Genomic DNA, 25,113 nt, shown 5'->3' with positions numbered 1-25,113 from the left:
TATGAATATTAATGTTATATTAAATAATACATTTTTTAATTTTAAAAAATGTTTATTTTAGAGAGAGAGAGAGAGAGAGAGACTGAGAGTGAGAGAGAGAGGGAGACACAGAATCTGAAGCAGGCTCCAGGCTCTGAGCCTGTCAGCACAGAGCCCAATGTGGGTCTCAAACTCATTAACCGCGAGATCATGACCTCAGCTGAAGTTGAACACTTAACCAACTGAGCCACCCAGGTGCCCCCTCAGTGATACATTGTTAAGGATACCACAAAAGGGCTACTTCTACCATACATTAAAAGTTATATTATAAAAAAATCAGTAATTAAGATAGTAGGGTGTAGGTGCATGAATAGACCAAACAAAGAAATAGAATAGAACGTCTCTTTTGGCCAGTGGAAGCCTCTTCGAGTGGGCTCCTCTGTCCCCCGTTCTTACCCTACTGATCTTTGATAGCTTCTTTGCCATCTGGTATGTCAAGATGTTCTAGGCTTATCTTGGAATTTTCTTGCTCCAGATCTGGAACGAATCATTTCTCAAAGAAGTTCTGGCCCCAGTTAGTGGGAAATGGTATTGCAAGACCACAATCTGGGCACTGGAGATGTTCACTGCTTTTCAGTAGGTCATTGTGTCCAGGCTTTTCATTGCTCAGAGATGGAATGAGTTTGTACTGATGCTTCCGTTTAAACACTATAGGCTTTTTATTTACCCTTTTCTAGACCATAGCTGTGTTTCCTTTTGCTACACACTGAATCCTAGTTCTAAAGGACAGACATGATAGAATTAAAATACCCCTTGTTATTCAGTTGCTTTATAGTTTCAAAATAACAATGTTAATACTACTGCTATTGATTATGATTACTGAAGAGTTACTTTTTTTTTTTTGCATAGGTGTTTCAATTCTCTCCTCTTTTTTAAAAAGGTTGTATTATATCTATATTATCAGAACACATAGCCATTGCATACTATACTCTCTCCCTCTTAACCCTCCCCTAGTCTCAGCACTATATGTAAATATATATCTGAGGCTTACCATTAGTCCTTATACTGATGCCTCTTTGGTTACTGTGGTTCTTGGAAGCTCATTACCTAATAGAGTCTTCAGAAAGGGCTCATAAGAACAATATTTCCTGGGGTCCTTGCCTGTTGGTAATGGTTTGTGTATACCTTTTATATTTAACAGTCACTTTTGTTGGATATAAAATCCTGGTCTGTCATTTTCCTTCTGGGAGTATCTTTATATGACACACTCCAATTTTTTCTCTGACACAAGTGGTTGCTGCTGGAAGTCTGATTATAATCTAATTTTCTTTCCCTTATAAGTAACTTTCACTTTGGTTGTTGTTGTGTTTGCCTGGATGCCCAGGGAGTTTTTTCTTTTTCATTAAGATCCAGTAATTTAAAAATGTGTGTTGATGTTGGTTGTTCTGGGTTGATATATGTGTCTAGAAAGTGTTTTTTTTCAATATGTAATTTCATATCATTTGTCTTCAAGAAGTATTTTTGAATCATATTTTGAGATAATCACTTTTAACTATTTCTGATTTTAGTTTTTTAATAACTTCATATTTTTAACAACATGAGTGACGTTTTATATTACTATTTCTTTGTTAGTTTAAGTACTAGCTATTAACATCCTATTTTTTTAATGTTTATTTATTTCTGAGAGAGAGAGAGAGTGCACAAGCAGGGGAGGGGCAGAAAGAGAGGGGGACAGAAGATCTGAAGTGGGTTCCGCACTGACAGCAGAAATCCCAATGCGGGGCTTGAACTTGGGAACTGCAAGATCGTGACTTGAGCCCAAGTTGGATGCTTAAGTGACTGAGCCACGTAGGTGCCCTGACATCCTATTATTTTAGACAAGACTTGATCTCGTTTCATCTATTCCTCTGCTCCCATTTTTGATAGCCACATGAATGTTTTCAGTTCCTACAAGGTTATCTTTGTAACTTTATATCATGAACTGAAATCTTTTTCTCTTGTTTCAACAACTTTTGATAGTCTCGATTCCCCACATTATAATATGGGATATTATCCTTCTCACCGCCCTCCCTTCCTCCTTCTACCACCCAGTTTTTCCCAGCTGTGCCTTTGATTCTTGTATTTTCTTTTTTAAAAAATTTTTTTAACATTTATTTTTGAGAGAGCGAGACACAGCACAAGTGGGGGAGGGGCAGAGAGAGAGGGGAGACACAGAATCTGAAGCAGGCTCCAGGCTCCAAGCTGTCAGCACAGAGCCCCATGTGGGGTCATAGACTGCGAGATCATGACCTGAACCGAAGTCAGATGCCTAACTGACCGAACCACCCAGGTGCCCCTGTATTTTCTTTTTTTAAAAAATGTTTATTTATTTATTCTGAGAGAGAGCGAGTGGGGAACGGGCAAAGAGAGGGCAAGAGAGAGAATCCCAAGCAGGCTCTGCACTGTCAGCCCAGAGCCTGATGCTGGGCTTGATCCCACAAACCATGAGATCATGACCTGAACTGAAACCAAGAGTTAGACGCTCAACTGACTGAGCCACCTAGGTAGGTGTCTGCTTTTTGTATTTTATACTTGGTGGCATTTGTATTCTGTTTAAGGAATCATATTCGAGTCTTCAGTGCTTTGTCTATGGGACTATTCCAAAAACTGAAAAACCAATAAAAAGCATTTCCATTTTTATTACTATATAAATATTGTTTATTGTGTGGCCATATGGCAATTTTAATGCAGAATTCTGGTACCACTAAAGGATCATGTTCTTGATATCAGAGGTCAAATGGTCTTTTTTTACACACTACCAATTGCTCAAAATCATTCTGAGTTTTAATTTGAATCGTAACTGAGCCTTAACTTTTGTGTGCACTTTTGTTTTACTTGAAATCTGATCCCCCTTCTATGTTCTCATTAAAGATTTTCTTGTTAAGAAACTGTTCTTGTTTCCTTGACCTTTATCCCTGACACTTGTAGCCTCTTGGTCATTCCATCTATTTATTGGACTCATTCCTATTCTTCTTGATTCCTTCCTTCTTGGATCTCACTGACTCCTTATACTCATTTAATCTGACAGACTTTTAATCCCACTGCTCAGTTTTCATATGAGGGCAAGGCATAACATTCATATTATTAAGAAATGAAATGCCTTCTATTTGCCAGAACCACACTACACAATATAACATAAGATGTCTTTTCTTTACTCTCATGGCAATCCCACGAGATTGGCATAATATTGCCGTGAGGGAGCTGGATTATTTGAAGATTAGAATCTTTTCTTACCTACTAGTTAACAGTACTAAACAGGTGAGCTAAGATTTGATCACAATACAATTTGTACCGACTACAGCCTTTCAAACGCTACTATAACTTCATATTCTCTTATAAACCCCATATAATGAAATGTTGCCAATTAAAATAATATCACATAATTTCAGGGGCGTCTGGGTGGCTTAGTTGGTTAAGTGCCCGATTTCGGCTCAGGTCATGATCTCACGGTGCGTGAGTCTGAGCCCCACGTCGGGCTCTGTGCTGATAGCTCAGAGCCTGGAGCCTGCTTAAGATTCTGTGTCTCCCTCTCTCTCTGCCCCTCCCCTTCTAATGTTCTGTCTCTCTCAAAAATAAAAATAAACATTAAAAATATATGTAATCACACAGTTTCAGAGTTGTAACAGGATCTATAGAAACAGAGTTCAGGTGCCTGATTTAATGGCAGGAAGATGGCCTGTCCTGGGATGTGGTTAGTTAGGGTGAACTCCAATCTCTGTGAGCCAGGCACACCAGTTAGGTCTGGCATTAGGCCACCTGGGTTCAGGGCCTGGACCCACACCTCACCAGCTCAGATCCTAGGCAAGTCAACCTTGAAGCTTCAGGTTTTTCATCTGTAAGGCAAGCATCTCCCTCATGGGGCTGTTCAGAGGAATAAATGAAATAATCCACAGGAATGCCTGGCTCTGCAAGGTGCAGAGTAAGAGCTCACACAGGTGTCACTTGTTACCACTATGACAATAAGCCATACGTACTTTTAGGCCGGGGTTTTTCCTCATTCGCAGCCTTCCCATCCACATGTCTGTCAGCAGCATCTGGCTGCAGGTGTGAGCGATGAAGTCCCGGTGTTTGGCCGCCACTGCCAGCTTGAGGCAGGTGGAGTTGCTCCAGTTCTTCAGCTCATAGGTCAGCAGTTTCATGGCGATCTGCTCATCGTGCTTATAGGACTGGTCTAACAACTCCACGGCAAGCTGGCCGAAGTCTCTGAAGGGAAGGGAGCACAGTCAGAGCTGACGCTGCAGTGGTTACACACACTGTGAGAGAGACATATCCACAGACACATCATGGAGCCCAGGACACAGAATCCTTGATTTCCAATCCTCTGCATACCCCAGAAGCTCCCAGGGTATGTTGCCAGGTGGGAATGGCTGGGGCCGGGGCTCTGTGCTCAGTTGTGTTGGGGGGCTGACTGCTCTTGCTGCAAATGGAGTTTAGATTGACCCCAAATCTGCCTCTCAGGCATCAGGCACTCAGAGACGAGAAGACAAAGTTCTCTTCCCTCAAGTCTTCACAGAACAGGGATGCAGACAGAAAGGACAGCAAAGCTCTATGGCAATAGAGGTCAGAATAAGGACTATCCTTTGTGGAGGGTACAGGAAAGGGGACACCAGGAATACTGGCAGGTCTGGGTAAGGTCCCGTTTCTTCATCTAGGTGCTGGTCATCCTGGGGTGTTCTGTTTGTGAACGGTCATCAAGCCATACATTTGTACATGTGCCTTTCCCTGCCTGTGTGCAATACTTCAATAACACAACGGTCACAAGAAAATTCAACGTTCCTAGGGCTATGATAGAGACAAGTTCTAGTTGTCATGGGGGCCTAGAGCAGTGAGGGCCTAGTGGCTGGAGGTGGAGGAGGGGGAAGTAATGGGAGCCAAGTTGGGGGAGAGGAGGAGAGGATGGCAAGTTGAATTATAAACATAAACTTTATTCCATTTTCTACATGGCCCTCATTCAAACATTCAATGACTGTTGTAAACATTCCCTGTACCTTCAACATTTTTCATGGAATGTGGTTAAGATGAAGTCCCAGAATGATCGCCCCTCTCTGTTTTTGTTTCTTTATTTTCTGTAAGATTTTATTCCAGTTATGAGCTGAGGGATGTAGATAGGAGGAATTCTGTGTGGAGGAATGGCCTTGTCTGTTCCCTGAAGAGGAATGCTCTCTGGCCTCAGGTCCCACAGGCTGTGAGGTGACACATTACCATGACAATCCTCCAAGAAGCAGAGGGATGGTATTTACCAACCCACTGAGACGGGAACATCTCCCATTTTTTAGATAGGCTTGAATTCCCAATGTTTAGAAGTCAACTAGTGACTTTAGATCATTGAGTCCAAAATAAAAGCAGTGTGCTTCAGAAAACAAAGATGCTGGATGTTGGCAGAGTTGCTTGGTTACGCCCCAAGCTCATGAGTCTATAAAGTTGTGCTGGGACTTCTGGTTTTTAGTTCTGCATGGTAGGGGCTTGGAAGTCACCATTCTGTGCTAACATTAAGCACAAAGTTAGACAAACTGAAAACCAACAACTCTTCTAAATTCATCAGAGAATTGAGGTCACAGGGCAAACTGCTGCTCCCATAACTGTAGAGATAGACCAGCAGATATAGAGACTCATGACATACCAGAGCAGAAACCTCTGGAACTAGAGCTGGGGCAGGAAAACTCAAACTGTAACTGATAAATTGTTGGAGGCTCTGTGAGGACAAGTCTGAGACTTAATAACTCCAGGGGAGGGGCCCAGTCTTAGGGAAGTGTGCTCACGTTTTTGTGAGTTTTACCTCCAAGAGTTCCACCAAGTTCTCACAGAGATGAGAGAGAAATCCCCTCATGCTGCCAGCACAGGGAGGGGAAAAGGAACCATTCTGGAATATGTTGGCGTACTCTGGTCTCCTTAACTAGGCCTGCCTGAAGGAGAAACGAGTTAGCCAGAGCCTACCCTATTGGGGTATTATTAGAGCCTAATGGCCTGTGGGAAGGGAGGTGCCCAACTGCAGGCCCCTCAGGCTGTCCTGTCCCATGTAAGTTGGAGAAAAACTGAGAAGCACTTGGAAAGTATAAATAAAAAAACAAAACAATGACAGTCTAGAAATACCACAGAGAGAAGAAAAAATATGAAATGATGGACAAAATGATTTATGAACAAGCTTTAAGGATAATTGTACTTGGGGTGCCTGGGTGGCTCAGTTGGTTAAGCGTCTGATGTCAGCTCAGGTCATGATCTTGTGGTTCATGGGTTTGAGCCCCTTGTCAGGCTCTGGCTGTCAGCTCAGAGCCTGGAGACTGCTTCAGATTCTGTGTGTCTCCCTCTCTTTGTCCCTCTCCCACTTGCGCTCTATCTCTCTCTCTCAAAAATAAACATTAAAAAAAAGAAAAAAAAAAAAGATAATTGTACCCAAGTGAAAAATACATTTGCCAACCCTCCCCCAAAGGGACAAGTACTCAGGACAATAGTTTTTCCTGGTTCTTAAATTCCCTTCAGACACTAACTTTGAATTATTGTCCAAATCCTGGGAGATGTCATCTACCAGCTCGCTCTCAGAGGACTCGTGGGCCATGGACTTGTAGAGCTTACAGGCCACCAGGGCCTTGGCCATGCTCTCCTCGCCTCGCTGCCAGAGGAAGACCGCCATTTTCTGGCGTTTCATCAGCACGGCCCACACCATCAGCTCGTGGAAGGGGTACTGGAACCGACTCACAGCAGGGTCATCCACATCAATGTCGATCTCTTCCTCCTTCTTCTTCTTTTTCTTTTTCTTCCCTTTGGCTGGAGGCTCATCATCCTGAGGGGAGACAAGCACATTTTTCCTGGTTCTGCCTTAAGTGTGCAACAATGGATTTCAAGATTACTGGAAAAAGGAAAACCCCTTTTTCTGTGGTAATAAAGAGATTTCATAAGTGCATCTGTGGTTCTCATTCAGTATATTAATTCTTCTGAAAAGATGTGCAGTGGTGCCAGGGTGGCTTAGTTGGTTAAGCATCTGACTCTTGATTTCAGCTCAGGTCATGATCTCACAGTTCATGGGTTCGAGGCCCACATCAGGCTCTGTGCTGACAGCAAGGAGCCTGCTTGGGATTCTCTCTCTCCCTCTCTCTCTCTGCCCCTCCCTAGATCTCTCTCTTTTAAAATAAATAAACATTAAAAAATTTTTTAAATGAAAATTAATTAAATTAAAAATTAAAATTAAATTACCTAATTGTCAAGTTTGATCTGACAGCTAAATGTTAAGAACTGTTTCCAATAAACTGAGAATACACATTTATTTCAGCACTCATAGATCATTAACAAAACTCCACCAGACATTATTCCCCAATTCCTTTGAGATTTTCTATTTCAACAGATTTCAGGTATCAGAAATCATGTAGTCTACATATCAAGGAATAAAACTAGAAACAAACAACAGTAGGATAACAATAACAAAGACTGCATCTGTAAAAATTTAAATATACTTATGGATTTTAAATGCTGTTGAATTAAAGAGGAAATTATAAATGATTAGAAATAAATGGTAATCAAGTTTCTATTTACTCAAACCTTGAGATACCATGCAAACAATGTGCAGAGAAAAATTTATACCTTTCATGCATTTTTTAGAATAAAGGGAAGATTGAAAATGAGTGAACTTCACTTTCAAATGGAGTTAATAGAACAAAACAGTACTCTATAGAAAGTATATGGAAGGAATGAATAAAAATGAAGCAGATATTAATAAGAACAAAAGCAGAAAAAAGAAAGTTGCTTGATAAAGCAAAAAGATCAAATATGTAGGTCAGTTTGGTTAAGAAAAAAAGAAAGAAGATATAAATTAAAAAAAAAAATCAGGGGTTCCTGTGTGGCTTAGTTGGTTAGGCATCCGACTTCAGCTTAGGTCATGATCTCACTGCACGTGAGTTCAAGCCCCATGTTGGGCTCTGTACTGACAGCTAGGAGCCTGGAGCCTGTTTCAGATTCTGTCTCCATTTCTCTGCCCCATCCGTGCTCACACTCTGTCTCTCTCTCAAATATAAATAATAAAACACAAAGTTTTTTAAAAATAAAAAATAATAAAAAAATGAAAAAAATAAAAATGCTATTATACTGTTTTCCTTCTTTGACTTCTTGATGTGATGTAATATACTAAAAAATTCACTAACATTAAATTATACTTGCATTCTTAGAAGATTTTAATGACTTGTTTAGAATTTTTTAAATATGCCACTGAATTTCTTGAGCTATTATTTATGATTGTGTGGGCCTCTTTTGTTTGTTTACTCTCTGTTTCCTTTTGAAATTATGGTTTTGCTAACTCTATAAAATGAATTAAGTAGTTTTTAACCTTTTTTTGGGGAATATCTATTATCCTATTTTATGATTTGACTACACCATCTAAATAAATGTTGGTGTGTAGGGTGGTGGGTTGATCCATTGAAAAAAAAACCTCAATTTTATTTTAAACAAATGCAACACAAAGAAGCCTATATATATTTGAGAAAGATATAAAATCGATGAAAACAAATCTTACTTACTTCCATTCCTAGAAGTTTAAGAGCTTTAGGCTGCATAATAGAAGAGGAAAATTTAATCAGATAACTAATATTAGTAGCAGTAATGTTAGTAGTACGTTAACAGTGTGGTTAGAAGGGGACATAATCCTAGGTTAAAAAGTACTTTGTATCATTAACAATTAAGAATAATACTCAAGGAAAAGAAACCCTTTAGTATGGAAACTGCTTCTGACAGCCAAAGTCAGTTAAGGAGAAAGATGTGCAGACAATACATGACCCTTATTCCAGGTAGAACCAGAGAATTTCACTAATAGAAATGCAGACATAGAGCTTAAAAGCTCTACATGGGGGGCGGCAGGGCGAGGCGAGAGGAGGGCTTCATGGAAGATCTGACATTTGAGTTGGGCTTGTGAATGTGTGGAATTTTGATTAGAGGAAAGACATGGCCAGTACAGTAGTACAATTTGATTTTGGTGGAGGTTTGTGGTCCCCCCGCCAACCCCCATGATAGTGTGGGACAGCTCTCAGATGGTCAGAGAGCCTTGGATGCTATGATAATGAGCTTGGTGGTGATTTCTCAGGTGGTGGGGAACACTGGAAATATTTGAGCAGGGAGTGCACGGCCATGCCCCTTGCTTTGGAAGATGAAGGTTGCTATAGGGGTAGGATGGATTGGAGAGGGCAGAGACAAGGGGTCCCGGGAAGAAGGCTATTGTAGATAAAGGACAGAGGGCAGACGTAATTGATGGGCCGAGGGCCTGCCTTGCTAAGGGGGTAAAGGCTCCAGGTGAAACTGGGGCATCTCTAGGGACTGTGCATACACACACACACACACACACACACACACACACACACACACACACCTGAATTGCTAAAGGAAGAGGGGCAGGTGTGCTTGGGGATGAGGTAATGAACTTGGCTTTGAACAGGCTGTTCTATTGCAAAGGACAGCAAGGGACCACATGTGACTCTAGGAACCACAGAACACCACACGTTCACTTAGTTCTACCCTCTTAGGTCCAAATAAGTTGTTGTAAAGGGTCCGAAAGCTCTTCCGAGTGTAGTTGCAGCGGTAAGCCCCGCCCATGAGGTACTCCAGCACAAGACCTATGTCAATGAGGCTGATGTGGTAATCTGGTGGCAGGTTGCCCTGGAAGAAAAGAAGCTGTGTGTCAGGCCCTGCAAGGATGCACTCCATGTGTGGTCTGCATCACACACCCCTGGCTTAAGTGGCCTTCTCTGGCCCAAACTTGGGTGTTGATGTGAGGAATGGGGCATTAAACAATATTCAGTCTATTACCATATGACTAAGGGAGAAAAAGGATAAAGCTTTCCCAGTGAGAAGAATTGAAAGCCATGAGGCTGCAGGATGGAGCCCTAGGCTTGTCCATGGGCTGGTTCAAAATGGCCTGCAATGTGCACGTGCAGAAGTAGGGGAGATACGGTGCAGCTGGTGTGGGACCTCCTTTGTGAGAGCAGATGAGCTGTGTTGAGAAGGAGCTTTGATAGCTGCTTGCAGGGGAGCAGCTGGCTTCAGGGGCCTGGAATCCAGATTTCATGCTGAAGGAGGAAGTGGCCCACGTGACCCGAAGGAGGCCTCGTGGGGAGGCAGCAGCAAGACAGAGTATCCCTGGGGCTGGAAATTTCTTGGAGAAAGCTCCACACAGTGCCTTGTGACTTTCTGGGGGACTCCGCACATTTCGGTAAGAACACATGCCCCATCGGGGCTTGGATGGCTCTCTTAGTTAAATGTCCAACTCTTGATTTTGGCTCAGGTCATGATCTCACGGTTCCGGGACTTCAAGCCCCACTTGGGGCTCTGTGCTGACAGTGAGGAGCCTGTTTGGGATACTCTTTCTCCTTCTCTTTCTGCCCCTCTTCTGCTCACTCCCTTTCTCTCTCAAAATAAATAAATAAACTTAAAAAAAAAAGAACATAAGCACTACAAAAGCATCTGGTGTGTGTGGGAGTCGGTGAAGGGGCAGACTGTTGCAACAAAATACTACGGGGTATGTTGAGACCAGCTTGGCCAGTCATTCATATCCTTGGACAGCTGACTCATCTAGGAGGCAGAGATGACCAGTCAATTATAAAGACTTTTTTTTTTTTTTTTTTTTTTTTTTGCTACGCACCATATGCTGCTTGTTTAATTTCACATGACTGAAGTGATGGTGGGAACCTGGGTTCATTGCATGGAAATTACACATCCCAAATGTCCTCCCTTTATTTATTTAAAAAAAAAATTTATTTATTTACTTATTTGGAGACAGAGAGTGAGTGGAGGAGGGGCAGAAAGAGAGGGAGAGAGAGAATCCCAAGCAGTCTCCATGTCCAGTGAGGAGACTGATGTGGGGCTCAATCACATGAACTGTGAGATCCTGACCTGAGCCGAAATCAAGAGTTGGATGCTTAACCGACTGAGCCACCCAAGTGCCCTCCAAATGTCCTCCCTTTACATTAGAACTAGCCACACTTACCAAATACTTCACTCAGGCATTAATGAGTTTGTTCAGCCCCTATCCTGATCCTTCACCTCATTCAGGACTCCATATGCAGAGATAAAGAGATATAGCCCTGCCCTCGGGGAGCTCGATGTTTTGGAGGAGGTGGCAAAGGTACAGACAGTGAGTTTGGCCCTGAACTTTTGAACTCTGCCTGGATGGGAGGGTGGGAGGGTAGGCAATGTCTTCCTGCAGAAGGCACACCCCAGGTAGCTAGGAGCAGGTGGAGAAGAAACTTTGGGGGACAAGAGGAAGGGCACAACACACATGAGCAAGAGAGCCTGGCATGTGTACCCTGTGGTGGGGATGTGAGGGGAGAGAGTAGGGGATGTTGATGGAACTAGGCCCAGTGGAGTATAAGTTTCTTAGAAGGACCTTAAACTTCATGAGACTTTAGAGGATTTTAAGTTGGGGAGTCCTGTGACTGGGATGATCAGGGGGCGTGGGGCTAGAGGTGGGAAGAGGACTATTGAAGCCATTTAGGTGAGAAATGGTTGGGTCTGAACTTGGGTAGCTGTGGCTTTTGAATGTTTATATCCTAATCTAAGAATTCCAGGAAATCAGATTCCTTACGGGCTAAGTAAGGGCGCTGGTCCCTCTTGGTTCCTGGATACATTGATCCTGTGCTGATCCAATGAGTGTCTATAGAAGCTGAATTACTATATTATTAGGAGACATTTGTGCAAAGGATGGCCAGACTATCTGGGACTCTGACTGAAAACTCTATTCTCTCATTTGAGTTATTTTTTCTTGCTCAGAGTATGAATACATGTTCCACACTTGGCAAGCCAGGGACTGCATCCTAGCAAAATGAATCACTCACACATTAACCCAACCTAATCCTCTAGCCTGTGGCGACGTGACACAACAATGAACGAACGAGCTCCTACAAGAACACAGACTGTAAGTAGTCAGCAGCAGTGGAAAGAGGTGAAAACATCTATTACTCACTAATGAGGGAATAGTCCATGGAACACATACAATGACATGAGGCATGTTCCTTCTGGAGACTGGCTCAGTGAAGGAGTGAGCCCCAGATCTTAAAAGTAGATACAGAACATGGGGTTCCACTGGAAGATGGAGGCTCAGGCCAGTGGTAAGATGGCACCTCCCTGGCTGTTGCCCAGGGCCTTGGTAATGGTGCCAGGGTGCCATAATCAGTCATTCAACATGAGCCTGGCATGTGTAGGGATGAACGTGAAAATGATAATTTTTTTTTTAGTTTTAACTCTTTTTTAAAAATTTTATTTATTTAAATTCAAGTTAGTTGGCATACAGTGTAGTATTTGTTTCAGGAGCAGAGCCCAGGTATTCATCACTTCCATACAACACCTGGTGCTCTTCCCAACAAGTACCCTCCTTAATGCCCATCCCCCCACCTCCCCTCCAGTGGCCCTCAGTTCTGTGTATTTAAGAGTGTCTCATGGTTTGCCTCCCTCTCAGTTTTTATCTTATTTTTCCTTCCCTCCCCCTGTGTTCATCTGTTGTGTTTCTTAAATTCCACATATGCATGAAATCATATGATATTTGTCTTTCTCTGATTTATTTAGCTTAGCATAATACACTCTAGTAAACTCTTTTATGGAGAGAGGAATTCATTCTTTCTTATGCCTCTAATAATATGACAACACATTTTAGAAATTTAAAAAATTGCTTTATAAAATGTCTTATTGAAAGATGCCAATAGGTAAGAATTATAAAATGACAGACTGACCTTTTTTACATCCCTCACCAGCAAATGAAGCGTGTTTGGTGGACCCAGCCTCTGAAAAGAGAAGCATTCAGTCATAGTAAGTATGTTTTTCTCTTGAACTCTCAGGGCTAAATCCTACCCTACTCCATAGAATTAATGTCCCAGCTGAAACCAGTGTTCCAGTGATCCCGTGTTCATATAAGAGCATTTATGCAAAATATGCACTGGTGATAAACATATTCAAACAGCTAGCTCCCCTGTGCCCTCCCCCCTTCTAGAACACTTACTGTGTTGTAAAGCTCTTCCAGCCTTGGAATGGTGAGAAAGTGCTGCATGTTCACTCCGTTTTCAATCAAGAGCTTCACGAAGTCGACCCGATCTAAGACTAAAGCGTCCAGCATGGCTTGCTCCAGAGCATTCACCTGTGCAAACCAACACCAGGGACCCTGTGAGTGGCCTCTCAGAGGGGTGCCAGGCGAGAGGCAGACAGGAAGCATCTGAGAAAGTGCATTCTGACCCCCCAGACCCTTGAGCAAGTTGAACCTGGTTCTCTTTGCTCTTTGTCTTGAGTAAACACACCCCACCTCCCATCGTTTTTCTCAATTTGGCCCCTACCTGTCCTGTCAATGTATCAAAGCTTGATAAAAGGAGAAAAGTAGACGCTTCTCTCCTTTAAAAAAATTTTTTTTAAAAAATTTATTCTTGAGAGAGAGAGAGACAGAGACAGAGTGCAAGTGGGGGAGAGGCAGAGAGAGGGAGACACAGAATCTGAAGCAGGCACCAGGCTCTGAGCTGTCAGCACAGAGCCTGACATGGAGCTTGAACTCATGAACTGTGAGATCATGACCTGAGCTGAAGTCCGCCACTTAAATCACTGAGCCACCTAGGTGCCCCTATTCTCTTTTCTTTTAATATAAAGATGGGAAAGAAACACCACATAAGCTGTAGCATTCTTTCTTATAAGTACTATAATCAGTACTTGAATCTCCAAGCTCCGGACTCGGTAAACAATGTTTTGAGGCGGTCGGTTGTAATATTTTATATGCTATTATCTATCGTTTGTACCTCTGTCCTTCAGCACTCAGTATAATGCGAAGACTTCCGGAGACAGCAGTGGGGGAGAGTTTGTGTTCTTGACTGAGGATGACCATGTGGTAGCTGGGTGGAACTTGTGGACTCACAGCATGCCACCAGGGTCAGTGGCTGTGATAATGCCAGTCACACGTCGCCGCAGAGGCTCAGCGCCCTCCTTGCCTGTGTCCTCAGAGCAGCAAGGCCAGGAATACTGTGCGGTGTGTGGCTCAGACTCCCAGCCCAGACAAGTGCTGTTACCTGCACATCTCACACAGGCTCCTTCTTCTGTTCCCTGAACTGTATTTCATGATAATTGGTTTGTTTCCCATATTTTCAGGCATGAAGCATCTATGTGTGCATCAGGCAGAAAGAGCCACTGTTGGGCAACCTCTCTGAGTAGCTTCATTCTCCCACAAAGCCGGAATGTCTGGTGTTTGTGAAGCCTGCTGTTGCCTTTTGAAATATTGGCACTATCCTGTGGATGCTCTGCCACTGCCTCCCGGGACTCACGGCCCAGGTGGGGCTGAAGTAAAGACAACTGCCCCTTCCCCTGGAGAAAGAGGGTGACTGACTCGCGATCTTGGGAAAGAGGGGTGAAGACATACCCAGTTCAGCAGCTCGATCTTCCGGGGGTCAGTTTCTTCCTCCACCTCCTCTTTCACTTTCCCCTTCTTCTTGCCTTTTCCTTTCCCTCTTCCCCCCTTGGTGGTTGCTGTAGGTGGCTTCTTTTCCTTCTCCGTCACTTTGTTATCGGTGGGGGGCGCCAGGCTTCCCAGGGGCTGCAGTCCACAGCAAACAGAGTTGGGGAACAGTGTTAAAGCTGTCCCTTGTCCCAAGACAGGTGCACGGATCCCCCTCACCTCTGCATGCACACGTGTGTGTACATGCACATGTAAGCACACCCACGCACAAACACACACACACACACATACACACACATGCGCACACAATCATTGCAGCCTACTGCCTATTGGAGGAGGCCCTGATACTACGAACCACTGCTACTTGTGTGCTTAAAGTGGCTGATATTTTGATTGATATGTTTTTGCCCAAAGGAAGGGATGCTGAGAGGCACCAAAGGGGAGGTGCCGATAGTTGCTAATGCAGAAAGGAGAAAATGATCGTGAAGGGGTCAGAGACAAAGTACACCCTGTAAACCTGAGGATGCCTGTTTGGATAGAATCATGACTGAGCTTATTGGTGGCTTGAGAAGGCCTGCTGGGTGTTACCGAGATGCACCCATGTGGCGACAGACTGAATGCATTGAGGGAAGAATGTGTTCCACTCAGAGAACAGGAGGCAGTGCAGAAGTGGGACCTGGCTGCTGGGCCCGTCTTCCAGTCACATGGAGAGCCTGGGGGTATATGGCTCTGGTGCAGGCACAGTGATACCAACGTTGAGACAAAGTTGACCCCTCCAGTTACTATCTTGCCAAGTCCTATCTTGCCGAACTTGCCCTGTCCTCTGGCCAAACTCTTCTGGTGATTGTCTGCATGCACAGTGTCCATCCCTCCCTTCCTGCGCCCTGCTCCATGTATTCCATGCTGCTTCTTCCCATCTGTCCATGGTTCTGGCTGTGGCAGGGGCTGAGTGTCCTGGTACCACCTCATGGGCATTTCCCAGTCCTTCTCATGCTGGGCTCTTAACGCATCTGATTTTGCTGTCTGCTTCCCCCTCAAGCCTCTTCCTGCTTCTCTGCACGCTCTGGTTTTCCTATCTGGCCACTGCTTCTCAGCACTGGCTGTAAATGTTGAGGCTCTTTGGGGCTCTATCCACAGCCCCTTCCTTCCTTCTTTACTCTCCTTCAGCAACTGTATTGAGGCCCATACTGCCAGTCCCCATGTGTTTGCAATTGACTTGTCGTTTCTAGCTTCGGTCCATGTCTCTCCCTAGAGTTCCTATTCCCAACTTGGCACTTCCATTTGGATATCTCAAAGGCTTTTACAGCTCATGATGTCCAAAACCACACTCAAAACCACTCTCTCCAACCTTTCCTCTTCCAGTGTCCCTGAACTCAGTAGCAAGCCAGAGAACGGGGGGAGATTGCTGACATCTTGCTGCCTGCACTGCCCTCTTCCACGATTAATCTGTCTTGAGGCACATCATGTTATTGCTAAATATTGCTTTACTATGTCCAATTCTTATTTCTCCTCTGCCTCTGCTCTAGCCCCAGGTGATGTCTCTCCCCTGAATTACTTCAATAACCTTTTAACAGGATTCCTCCTACCTGCCATTGTACCCACCCAACACATTTTCTATGTTAAATCCAGAATGATCCTAAATATGTAAATAAAACCATGTAACTCTCCTGCTTAAAACACTTAAGTGGAACAGGGCACCACCATTGAGGGCACCATGAGAGTTTGTGTGGTCCCTGGTCAATGCAGAGATATGGATGAAAGAGTGTCCTGGCTGACTCCTCATGTAGACAAGACAATTATAATCCTCAGTGAAAACTTGACACAGCATTCAACAACTGGTGCTGGGAAAACTGGATATTCACCTGAAAAAGAAGGAAGTTGGACCCTCATCTAACATCATGTACAAAATTTAACCCAAAATGGATCAAAAACCTAAATGTAAAAGCTAAAACAATAAAACTTGTGGAAGAAAACCTAGGTCAAAGATTCATGACATTGGATTTGGCAATGACTTCTTGAACATGTCACCAAAAATCATAAGCAACAAAGGAAAAAATAGGCAATTGGGACTTCATCAAAGATTAAAAACTTGTGCATCAAAAGAGTATCAACAGATTCAAGGCATGACATTGGATTTGGCAATGACTTCTTGGATATGTCACCAAAGCACAGGCAACAAAAGAAAAAATAGGCAAATGGGACTTCATCAAAAATTAAAAACTTGTGCATCAAAAGACAGTATCAACAGAGTAAAGGCAACACACTTAATGAAGAAAATATTTGCAAATCACATATCTGATGAGATTAATATCCAGAATTTATCGAGTATTCCTAAAGCTCAAGCTCAACAACAACAAAAACCAAACTGATTCAAAAACAAGCAAAGAACTTGAATAAGCATTTCTCAAAATAAGATCTGCAAATGTCCAAGTACATGCAAAGATGCTCAACATCATTAATCATTAAAGAAATGCAAATCAAAACCACAATGAGGTGACCCATATCAAAAACAAGTGTTGGCAGGAATGTGGAGAAATTGGAACCCTCATGCACTGTTGGAGGAAATGTAAAATGGTGTGGCTGCCGTGGAAATGTTTGGCAGCCCCTCAAAAAATTAAAAATAGAATTACCTTATGATCCAGCAATTCTATTTTTGGGTATATATCCAAAAGAATTGAAAACATGGTCTCAAGTAGGTATTTGTATACCCATATTCATAGCGGCATTACTCAAAATAGCCAAAAGGTGGAAGCAACCCAAGTGTCCATTGATGGATGAACGGATAAGAAAATGTGGTCTATGCATACAACAGAATATGATTAAGCCTTAAAAAGGAAGGAAATTCTAACATATGCCACACAGAAATGAACCTTGAGTACATTATGCTAAGTGAAATAAGCCAATCAAAGGATAAATACTGTATGGTTTCACTTGTATGATGTATTTAAAGTGGTCAAATTCATAGTGACAGAAAGTAACATGGGAGTGCCAGGGACTGGGGGAAGTAGGAAATGGGGAGTTATTGTTTCATGGATATGGAATTTTAGTTTTATAAGATGAAGAGTCTTATGGATGGGTGATGGTGATGGTTGCACTACAATGTGAATGTACTTAGTTCAATTGAACTATACTCTTAAAAATGTTTAAGATGGTAAATTTATTTATTTATTCATTTATATTTTTAAAGTTTATTTATTTTGAGAGAGAGAGGCAGAGAGAGAAGAAGAGAGAGAATCCCAAGGAGGTTCTGCACTGTCAGCTTGGAGCCAGCTGCGGGGCTCTAATTCACGAAATCATGACCTGGGCCAAAATCAAGAGTCAATTGCTTAACCGACTGACCCACCCAGGCATCCTGGTAAATTTTCCTTAAATGACTTTTACCACAACAACAAAAAAAAATCGGGGGTGGGGCACCTGGGTGGTTCAGTTGGTTAAGTGTCCAACTCTTGGTTGTGACTTAGGTCATGATTTCATGGTTTCGTGAGTTCAGTCCCCATGTTGGGCTCCATCCTGCTTGGGATTCTCTGTGTCCCTTTCTCTCTGCCCTTCTCCCTCTCATGCTCTGTCTCTCTCAAAATAAATAAATAAAAATTTTAAAAAATTGGGGGGAAAAAAGCAAAAACAAGATGATACAGCAGTTGAGGAAACAAAAGGAGAAAGACCTGATGGAAGAGCAAAAATTTCCAGCCATTATGAAGAGCTTCAAGCTCTCCTTAGGATTCTAAGGAGAAACTGAGGCCAACAACCAACTTGCCAACTATTTAGTGAGCCATCCCGAAGTGGATCATCCAGCCCCAGTCAAGCCTTCAAATGACTGCAGCCCAAGCATATGGCTTAAGGATAATCTCATGGGAGTGCCTGAGCCTGAACTGCCCAGCTGAACCACACCCAAATTCCTGACCCACAGACACTGTGTGAGATAATATTTATTGTTGCTCAGGAAAAGAAAAGTCCTTAAGTGGTTCCCCAAGCTCTCGGACCCAGCCTTCTGTCCTATACCAGGTCTGCAGTGCTCATAATGCACAGCTCCTGGTTGGCTTGCAACCTCCTCCTGAGTCACTCCCTTCTCAGCATTCTAGCCACACTGGCCTTTTTTTCTTCTTCAGTAAGTTATTTGAAAATGTCCAGTTCTTTCTTGCTTCAGGCTCCTTACATGCTCTTCTCTCTGGATGGAAGGTGCTTTCCCTTCAGTCTTCACCAGCCAGCATCTATTCACCTATTTGGTCTCAGCATTAATTCCACTTTTTCAGCAAGGTCTTCCCTGGTGTCTCAGTAAAAAGTAGCCCTCCCATTCCCCACATTCTGTCTCATGGAAATGTGCATTTTTCCTTCTTAACAATTATTACAATTTACAATTCAATATTTATTCATCTGATTATCTGTTTCTTGTCTGCCTTGTTTTCCCTGCCCACCCTGTCACACCATGTCCACACCAACACTACACAGAGAGTTCTAGAAGGGCTGTGAAAGGTCTGTTTTATTCACCTCTCTGTCCCTAGAACCTATCATAGGAAGTGGTTGACCAACATTTGTTAAGTGAATGAATGAGTAAAAATAGGGATTTTTTAAAAAAATGGTTTGGTTCAAGAAAGCCAAAGAAGAGATTATTTCCACCATTTGCTGCTGCTGAGTGAATGAGAAGGAGTAGAATCCCTCCTCTTCTTTTTTAACGTCCGTCTTTGTCATTGAAGAGAATTAAAGATGGAATAGATATGGTCAGGCATCATAAGAATATTCCTAGATGCTCAAACAACTCACCCATTCTTCCTTCAAGGGTCACACTTTAGGATTCTAAGAGGGTGGTTGGTAATGTTACAGTGGTAGCTTTTAGCCAGGGCCACTAGAGCCCTTCACTCTGAAGAAGGGCTTCAGGGGCTGCCTGGGGAAAGGTGGCCAATGGGGTGGGCTCAGCTCTTATTTGCTTTATATGTTGCTGCTCTACTCAAGATGCCATGTGTAGAAAGGGCTCTTTCGATTAAAATACCTTGGAGACAACTATTCTGGAGGAATCACAAATAATAAGAGAGGTGTGACAGGCTGGAGAGAGGGTTGGGTACTTTAGCATTTGAGTCGGCTGAAAGGAAAACGAGATGGTAAGTATATTGTGTGACATAATTGAAATTTAAAAATTTTGATAAGCTGACATAATGGACTGAATCTAACAAGGTGACGTGTAACAAGGAAGATGTCTTCCACCTGGGTCCATCTGGGCCCCAGAACAGCTAACCTCAGAACAGGTTTATCAGGTGTAAGCATGACAAAACCCTTGGGAATTGCTGCAGATGAAAACTTAATATGACTGAAAGATTATATTTGTTGTATTGCTAGACGTGTAGATCCAGCTTAAGGCAGATGACAGTCCCATTTGGGGCTGCACAAGATGTTAAATTGTGGGCACTGCTCTTTTAGAAGAATAAGGGATGGCATGGACCACATCTGGAGAGAGGAAATTCCTATTTGCAACCTCAAATATGGATTATACAATCACTTGCTGGGGATAATGTTCGTAATACTCCTTTATTATCCTTATAATGTCCATGGAGTCTGTAGTGATGTTTTCTCTTTCGTTCCTGATATTAGTATTCTTAGCCTAGTTAGAGGCTTATTAATTTCATTGATCTTTCCAAAGATTTAGATTTTGGTTTCTGTTGATTTTCTCCATTGATTTCCTGTTTTCAATATTATTTTTTTTTTAATTTTAAAAAAATGTTTATTTTTGAGAGAGAGAGACAGAGTGTGAACCAAGAAGGGGCAGAAAAAGAGAGGGAGACACAGAATCTGAAGCAGGCTCCAGGCTCTGAGCTGTCAGCACAGAGCCCGACACGGGGCTCAAACCCACGAACCATGAGATCATGACCTGAGCCAAAGTCTGGTGCTTAACTGACTGAGCCACCCAGGCACCCCTGTTTTCAATGTTATTGATTTGTGCCTTAATTTTTATTCTAATATATGCATTCAATGCTAGAAATTTCCCTCTAAGCACTGCTTTTGCTGTATCCCACAAATTTTAAGTTGTATTTTCATTTTCATTTGGTTGAAAATATTTTAAAATTTCTCTTGAGACTTCTTTGATCTACATGCTGTTTAGAAGTGTCATGAGTAAACTTGGGAAAAGTTGTTTAACCTCTTGGGATATCAATTTATTTTTCCAAACTATAAAATGAGGGCAATCAGATCTATTTCAGAGTTGTGAAGGCTGGTCCAGTAATGCTCATATATGTGAACACATGGGGTAAAACACGGTGTGTGACCCAAATATCAGGCATTGTTACCAATTTCTTTGAATTTAAGGTTCTAGTTCATGGTTTTGCCAAAGGATAAGCCCTTGTCCACAGATGGAAGCCAAATAAATGGTTCTCATCATAAAAAATATGCAGATATTTCTTTCTGTTTCAGAAATCTCAATGAAGCTGGCCAAGGTTTATAGATTTTGGTCTTTAAAATGGGCAGTGGTCTAGATGTCCCCAAACCTTGCTCTTACATGCTCAGGTGGAGTTTAGCCTATTCCCTTAAAAAATTGTTAGTCCAAGTTTTTATGACTCAATATAAATCAATTACTTTGTTATATGTATATATCAAACACTACTACCTCTCTCTGTGTTGTTATTGTTGGTTTAAAGTTTATTTTGAGAGAGAGAGAGAGAGAGAGAGAGCTAGGAAAGGCAGGAGAGAGTGAGAGAGAATCCCAAGAAGGCTCCACACTGTCAGCTCAGACACCTACGTGGGGTTCGAACAGCAAGATCATTACCTGAGACAAAACCAAGAGTCAGACACTTAACCAACTGAGCCACCCAGGTGCCTCAGTTTTTGTTATGTTTTAACAAAACCCTTAACAAAGAAGTTTTTGGGGACAGTTTTTATTTTTGTACTTAATAAAAAAAAATAGAAGAATATTGACTAATAAAATATAACCAATCAGACCTAGGATTGATTTATTGTGTAGTAATTATCAAATACTCCCTACCACAAGTTCTCTATTATGTCAAGAATTGTAGAAAGACTATAGATTCACAGCACATAGTTAATCATGTGCTTCAACCATTAAAGTAAGCTTTTGGAGACCATATACTGCATTATGGCGAGACTGAGAAGGATTTTGGTTCCAGGTTGCAGTCTTGATTACATGTCTCCTGCTTGCCCTTCCTCCTCATGGAAATGATAACAGAAGACTATGATAAAGAAAAATCTATTTCAAGGAGAAGAGGCAGACAAGAGCTATTAACAAATTTGTGGAAATACCAACAGGTAGTTAAAACCATGAAGGAGTAAACCAGGAGTAATGTGAAGGTATCAGTAGAGGTAGGACCAGATTTTCAGAGAATGAGAGCTAATGATGGGTAGAAAGCATGGTGATCAGTGGAAGGACTGACTACAGGACAGGAGGCCATTCATCCCCCATCCCCTCTTGTGTGCCCTGCCAACACCCCCTTGGGCAGGTGCAGAGTAACTGCATTCCTGGGCTTCACCCCCAGGCAGAAACCGGAAGAATGGTCGCTAAATCATTGGAAGGACCTGTATAGAGAGGTCCAGAGCCTCACTAGTCTGTTCCAATCTGCACATGGCAAAGCAGAGCTGTTTAATGGCAAAGTAAGCTTCCTATAATTAATTGGTCCCATCCCTCATCTGGAAATGGGGATGGACAAGCCAGGATCTGCAACAGAAAAGACAAAGTGGACAAATGGGAGCAGCTGACCAGGGAGAAAAATAGAGATAATTTAGGGAACAGAAGAGGACTTTAAAACATCCAATTTGTATCCTCAGGTATGGAATTCATGAGATGAAAACAGGCTGGCGTGAAAATGGAACCATCAGGAAATAAGAAAGCCTAGAGGTGATTACCACACATGCTCATTCTGCACACACACACACCTACCACTCACACACACAGCTGTATCACACCCACAAACATCCTGTCACACATTAATCATTATTATACACACACAGATACCACAGATATATACCACACACAGGCTAAACCATACACAGGCATCACACACCACACCACACACATAACACACACCACACACATGCTACACACAGACACATACATACCACACCCCAAAGACCCCCCCCCCGAATTCTCTAGGCCTCCAGGGTACCATGGAACATAATTTAAAAAGACGATGCTCTCAATGCAACTGTTGTATTTAATTTTAATGGGCTATTTTCTTTCTTCTTTTTCTTTAAAAGGGTAAACCCCACTTCACCAGCAAAGATAAAATATTTAGTGGTTATTTCTTCAAGAGTACTGTTTTGAATCTATAATTAGTACTAGTGGCTCTTCTTTCTGGTTCTTGGAAGTTAAATAGCAACATCTAATGACCCTAATGCATTTAACATTGGATCATCAGAAACCCCAGATAATTTCTTGAGATCTGTGTAATGAGGGAGAACATACTAATATATCATCTATACAAGGTCATGCTAGTATGAGATGAAAAACACTTAGTTTCACCGGCCAGTGGGGCCCAAAGACAAAGATCTGGCTTCGTGCTATGTCGACGCGGTTCCAAGCCAGTGCCAAGCTCAGCTGGTCCGGGGCTGATGCATTTGTCCCTGGAAAGGCAAGAAACAAGGCTTTTCTCACTCCATGCCTGGATTGCCCCAGTTAGGCAGGTACTGGGAGGTGAGCACGGGCTTCCCTGGGCTGGCTCACGCCAGCCTGGAACTAAGCACTCCTGCCTTTTCTCTTGTCCCTGAGTGACTACTCAGGCCCCAAAGCTAAGAACTCCATATTCTCAAAGAGCTGCCTGGGAGGAGGTTGGAGGCCACCTCTTTCCATGTCTGCTTGGCTTGGTGTCCCTGAAGGGACAGAGGAGGAACCTGGTGATTCCAGGACCCTCATCTGCAGGAGGGCAGAAGCCCTGGGACTGCCTTGACATCAGCCCTTTCAGGCCAAAGGTGGGCACAGGCCAAGAGCACCAGCCCCCAGCTGTGGGGAGACCAGCACAGCACTGCCAGGCACCTGGTCCGATGGTGACACTCTCCTCTCTCATCCCTGCCCTCTCATTGTCCTAGAGTAGCCAAGAGGCAGAGAAGAAATGTGTGTCCTAGAGTGACCCTGTGAGTGGCCAGGTCATAGCCTATCATTAGGAGCAGGATGGGGAAATTGAACAAATCATTGCAGTGATGGTGAATGAAAAACCACCCATGTTCCCCCTCTATGAGGAAACCCTTAATGAACTAGTTATGAATAGAAACTGGTCTGACTTCCGCCCACATGGTCCATTGGCACCCGCAGAAAATACCCCTTCTCAAGACACCCATCGTGAGCTTTGTTGTTCTGCCATGGCTTCACAGTGAGATAACTCCAGGCAGCCTAACTGGCTCTGGATTCGATCACCAGTAGACGTTGTTCCTGGCAGGAGAAGAGGGAGTGTGGTTTCTTGGCCATGAGCAAAGCCCTGGCCGAGGCCAGCACTGAGAGGCCAGGAGTCACTGTTTCCTGAGAGCTCACCTTTCAACAAGGCCGTTAAAATTGCCATCTCGATGTCTTGCTGACCCTCGGAACCCATTCTAAACACGGTGACCTGAAAACAAGTTAATCATGAAAAGACCAAGTAAAGCAAAGTTGAAACTAAAAGGGAGAATTGGATTTTTTTTTAAAAGGACCATAGAGACTGACATGCGATTCAATGATTCTGGAAGTGGAATGATTTTAAGCCAGGTGTCTTTCATTTCCACAAGTGATAACTTTGATCGTCCTGACTCTGAGTCTTTGCCTGGGTACCTATTTTATTATTTACCCAATCTACTCCACTACTCTCAAGAGGAAAGAGCCCATTCAGTATCTACATACTCCAATATCTAAATTGCTACCAAGTTGACAAAATAATTTCTACTCAGAAAACTGCTACAGTTGTAGGAAATTTGTAGATTTAGAATTAAAAAAATTTTTAAAACATTTATTCATTTTTGAGAGACAGAGCATGAGTGGGGGAGGGGCAGAGAGAGAGAGGGAGACACAGAATCTGAAGCAGGCTCCAGGCTCTGAGCTGCCAGCACAGAGCCCGATGCAGGTCTTGAACCTATGAACCATGAGACCATGACCTCAGCTGAAGTTGGATGCTCAACCAACTGAGCCAACCAGGCATCCCTCTAGATTTAAAATTTTGAAGGGGCTACCTTGTGTGTATTCCTTACAAGCATAATTAGGGAGGCAAGGAGTGGGAAATAATTACTGTATTTGGAGAGTGAAGTGACAGAATTTTGTAAGTGCACCTAAAAGGGTGTGTCTGTCACTCCTCATGGCTTTACATATGATTAATATCATAAACCTCAGAACTGGTGCAAAGTAGCATGGTGTCACCTAATGTGTGCTAAGCTCTGAAAGCACTTGGGTCCCTTCCCTGTGCATGCTTAGTCTGTTTCTATCACGTGGGCATAACAGCCAATTTGGTAGGGATTTGTAAACTGCCCCTCGGAAAAGTCTGAAACTAAAATATGAACAAGTCCATCATGCACATATGGGCAGAATTAGAAAGGAAACATAATTCTCTCTGTGGAGCTGGTTTGGAAATAAACTCAAGACACTTACGAGTTCTTTCTTTTTCATGCACTCCATTATAATTGCAAACAGCTGATGAGATTGTGTCTTGTTGTAATTAAATGTTTTCTGAATGGTAACTAGAAGCTGATCCTTGAGGGATTCATTTATTATCCTGTTCAAAGGAAATGCAAAAGAGAAGGAAACAATATGAGTTAAA

At 42.8% G+C, this 25,113-nt stretch overlaps 1 protein-coding gene across 2 annotated transcripts in view; it reads right to left on the bottom strand.

Annotated features, from left to right (window-relative positions):
• Window positions 1-25,113, bottom strand: part of TRPM1 (transient receptor potential cation channel subfamily M member 1) — a 142,656-nt gene that overhangs the window by 34,488 nt on the left and 83,055 nt on the right. For both annotated transcript variants that reach the window (XM_086711359.1, XM_086711360.1), the window contains 10 exons: window positions 24,945-25,068; window positions 23,865-23,937; window positions 22,863-22,963; window positions 14,372-14,545; window positions 12,980-13,114; window positions 12,714-12,764; window positions 9,508-9,648; window positions 8,520-8,549; window positions 6,504-6,796; window positions 3,993-4,221 (listed from right to left, as the gene is read on the bottom strand). In XM_086711359.1, coding sequence (XP_086567485.1) covers window positions 3,993-4,221; window positions 6,504-6,796; window positions 8,520-8,549; window positions 9,508-9,648; window positions 12,714-12,764; window positions 12,980-13,114; window positions 14,372-14,545; window positions 22,863-22,963; window positions 23,865-23,937; window positions 24,945-25,068 — 1,351 coding nt within the window. The remainder of the gene's footprint in view (window positions 1-3,992; window positions 4,222-6,503; window positions 6,797-8,519; window positions 8,550-9,507; window positions 9,649-12,713; window positions 12,765-12,979; window positions 13,115-14,371; window positions 14,546-22,862; window positions 22,964-23,864; window positions 23,938-24,944; window positions 25,069-25,113) is intronic.

The sequence above is a fragment of the Puma concolor genome, chromosome B3 (assembly GCF_028749965.1).
Source record: "Puma concolor isolate L17-30 chromosome B3, mPumCon1.1.hap2, whole genome shotgun sequence".
Classification (NCBI taxonomy): Eukaryota; Metazoa; Chordata; class Mammalia; order Carnivora; family Felidae; genus Puma; species Puma concolor.
Note: the sequence above shows the minus strand (reverse complement) of the source record. Positions and strands in the feature narration are given on the sequence as shown.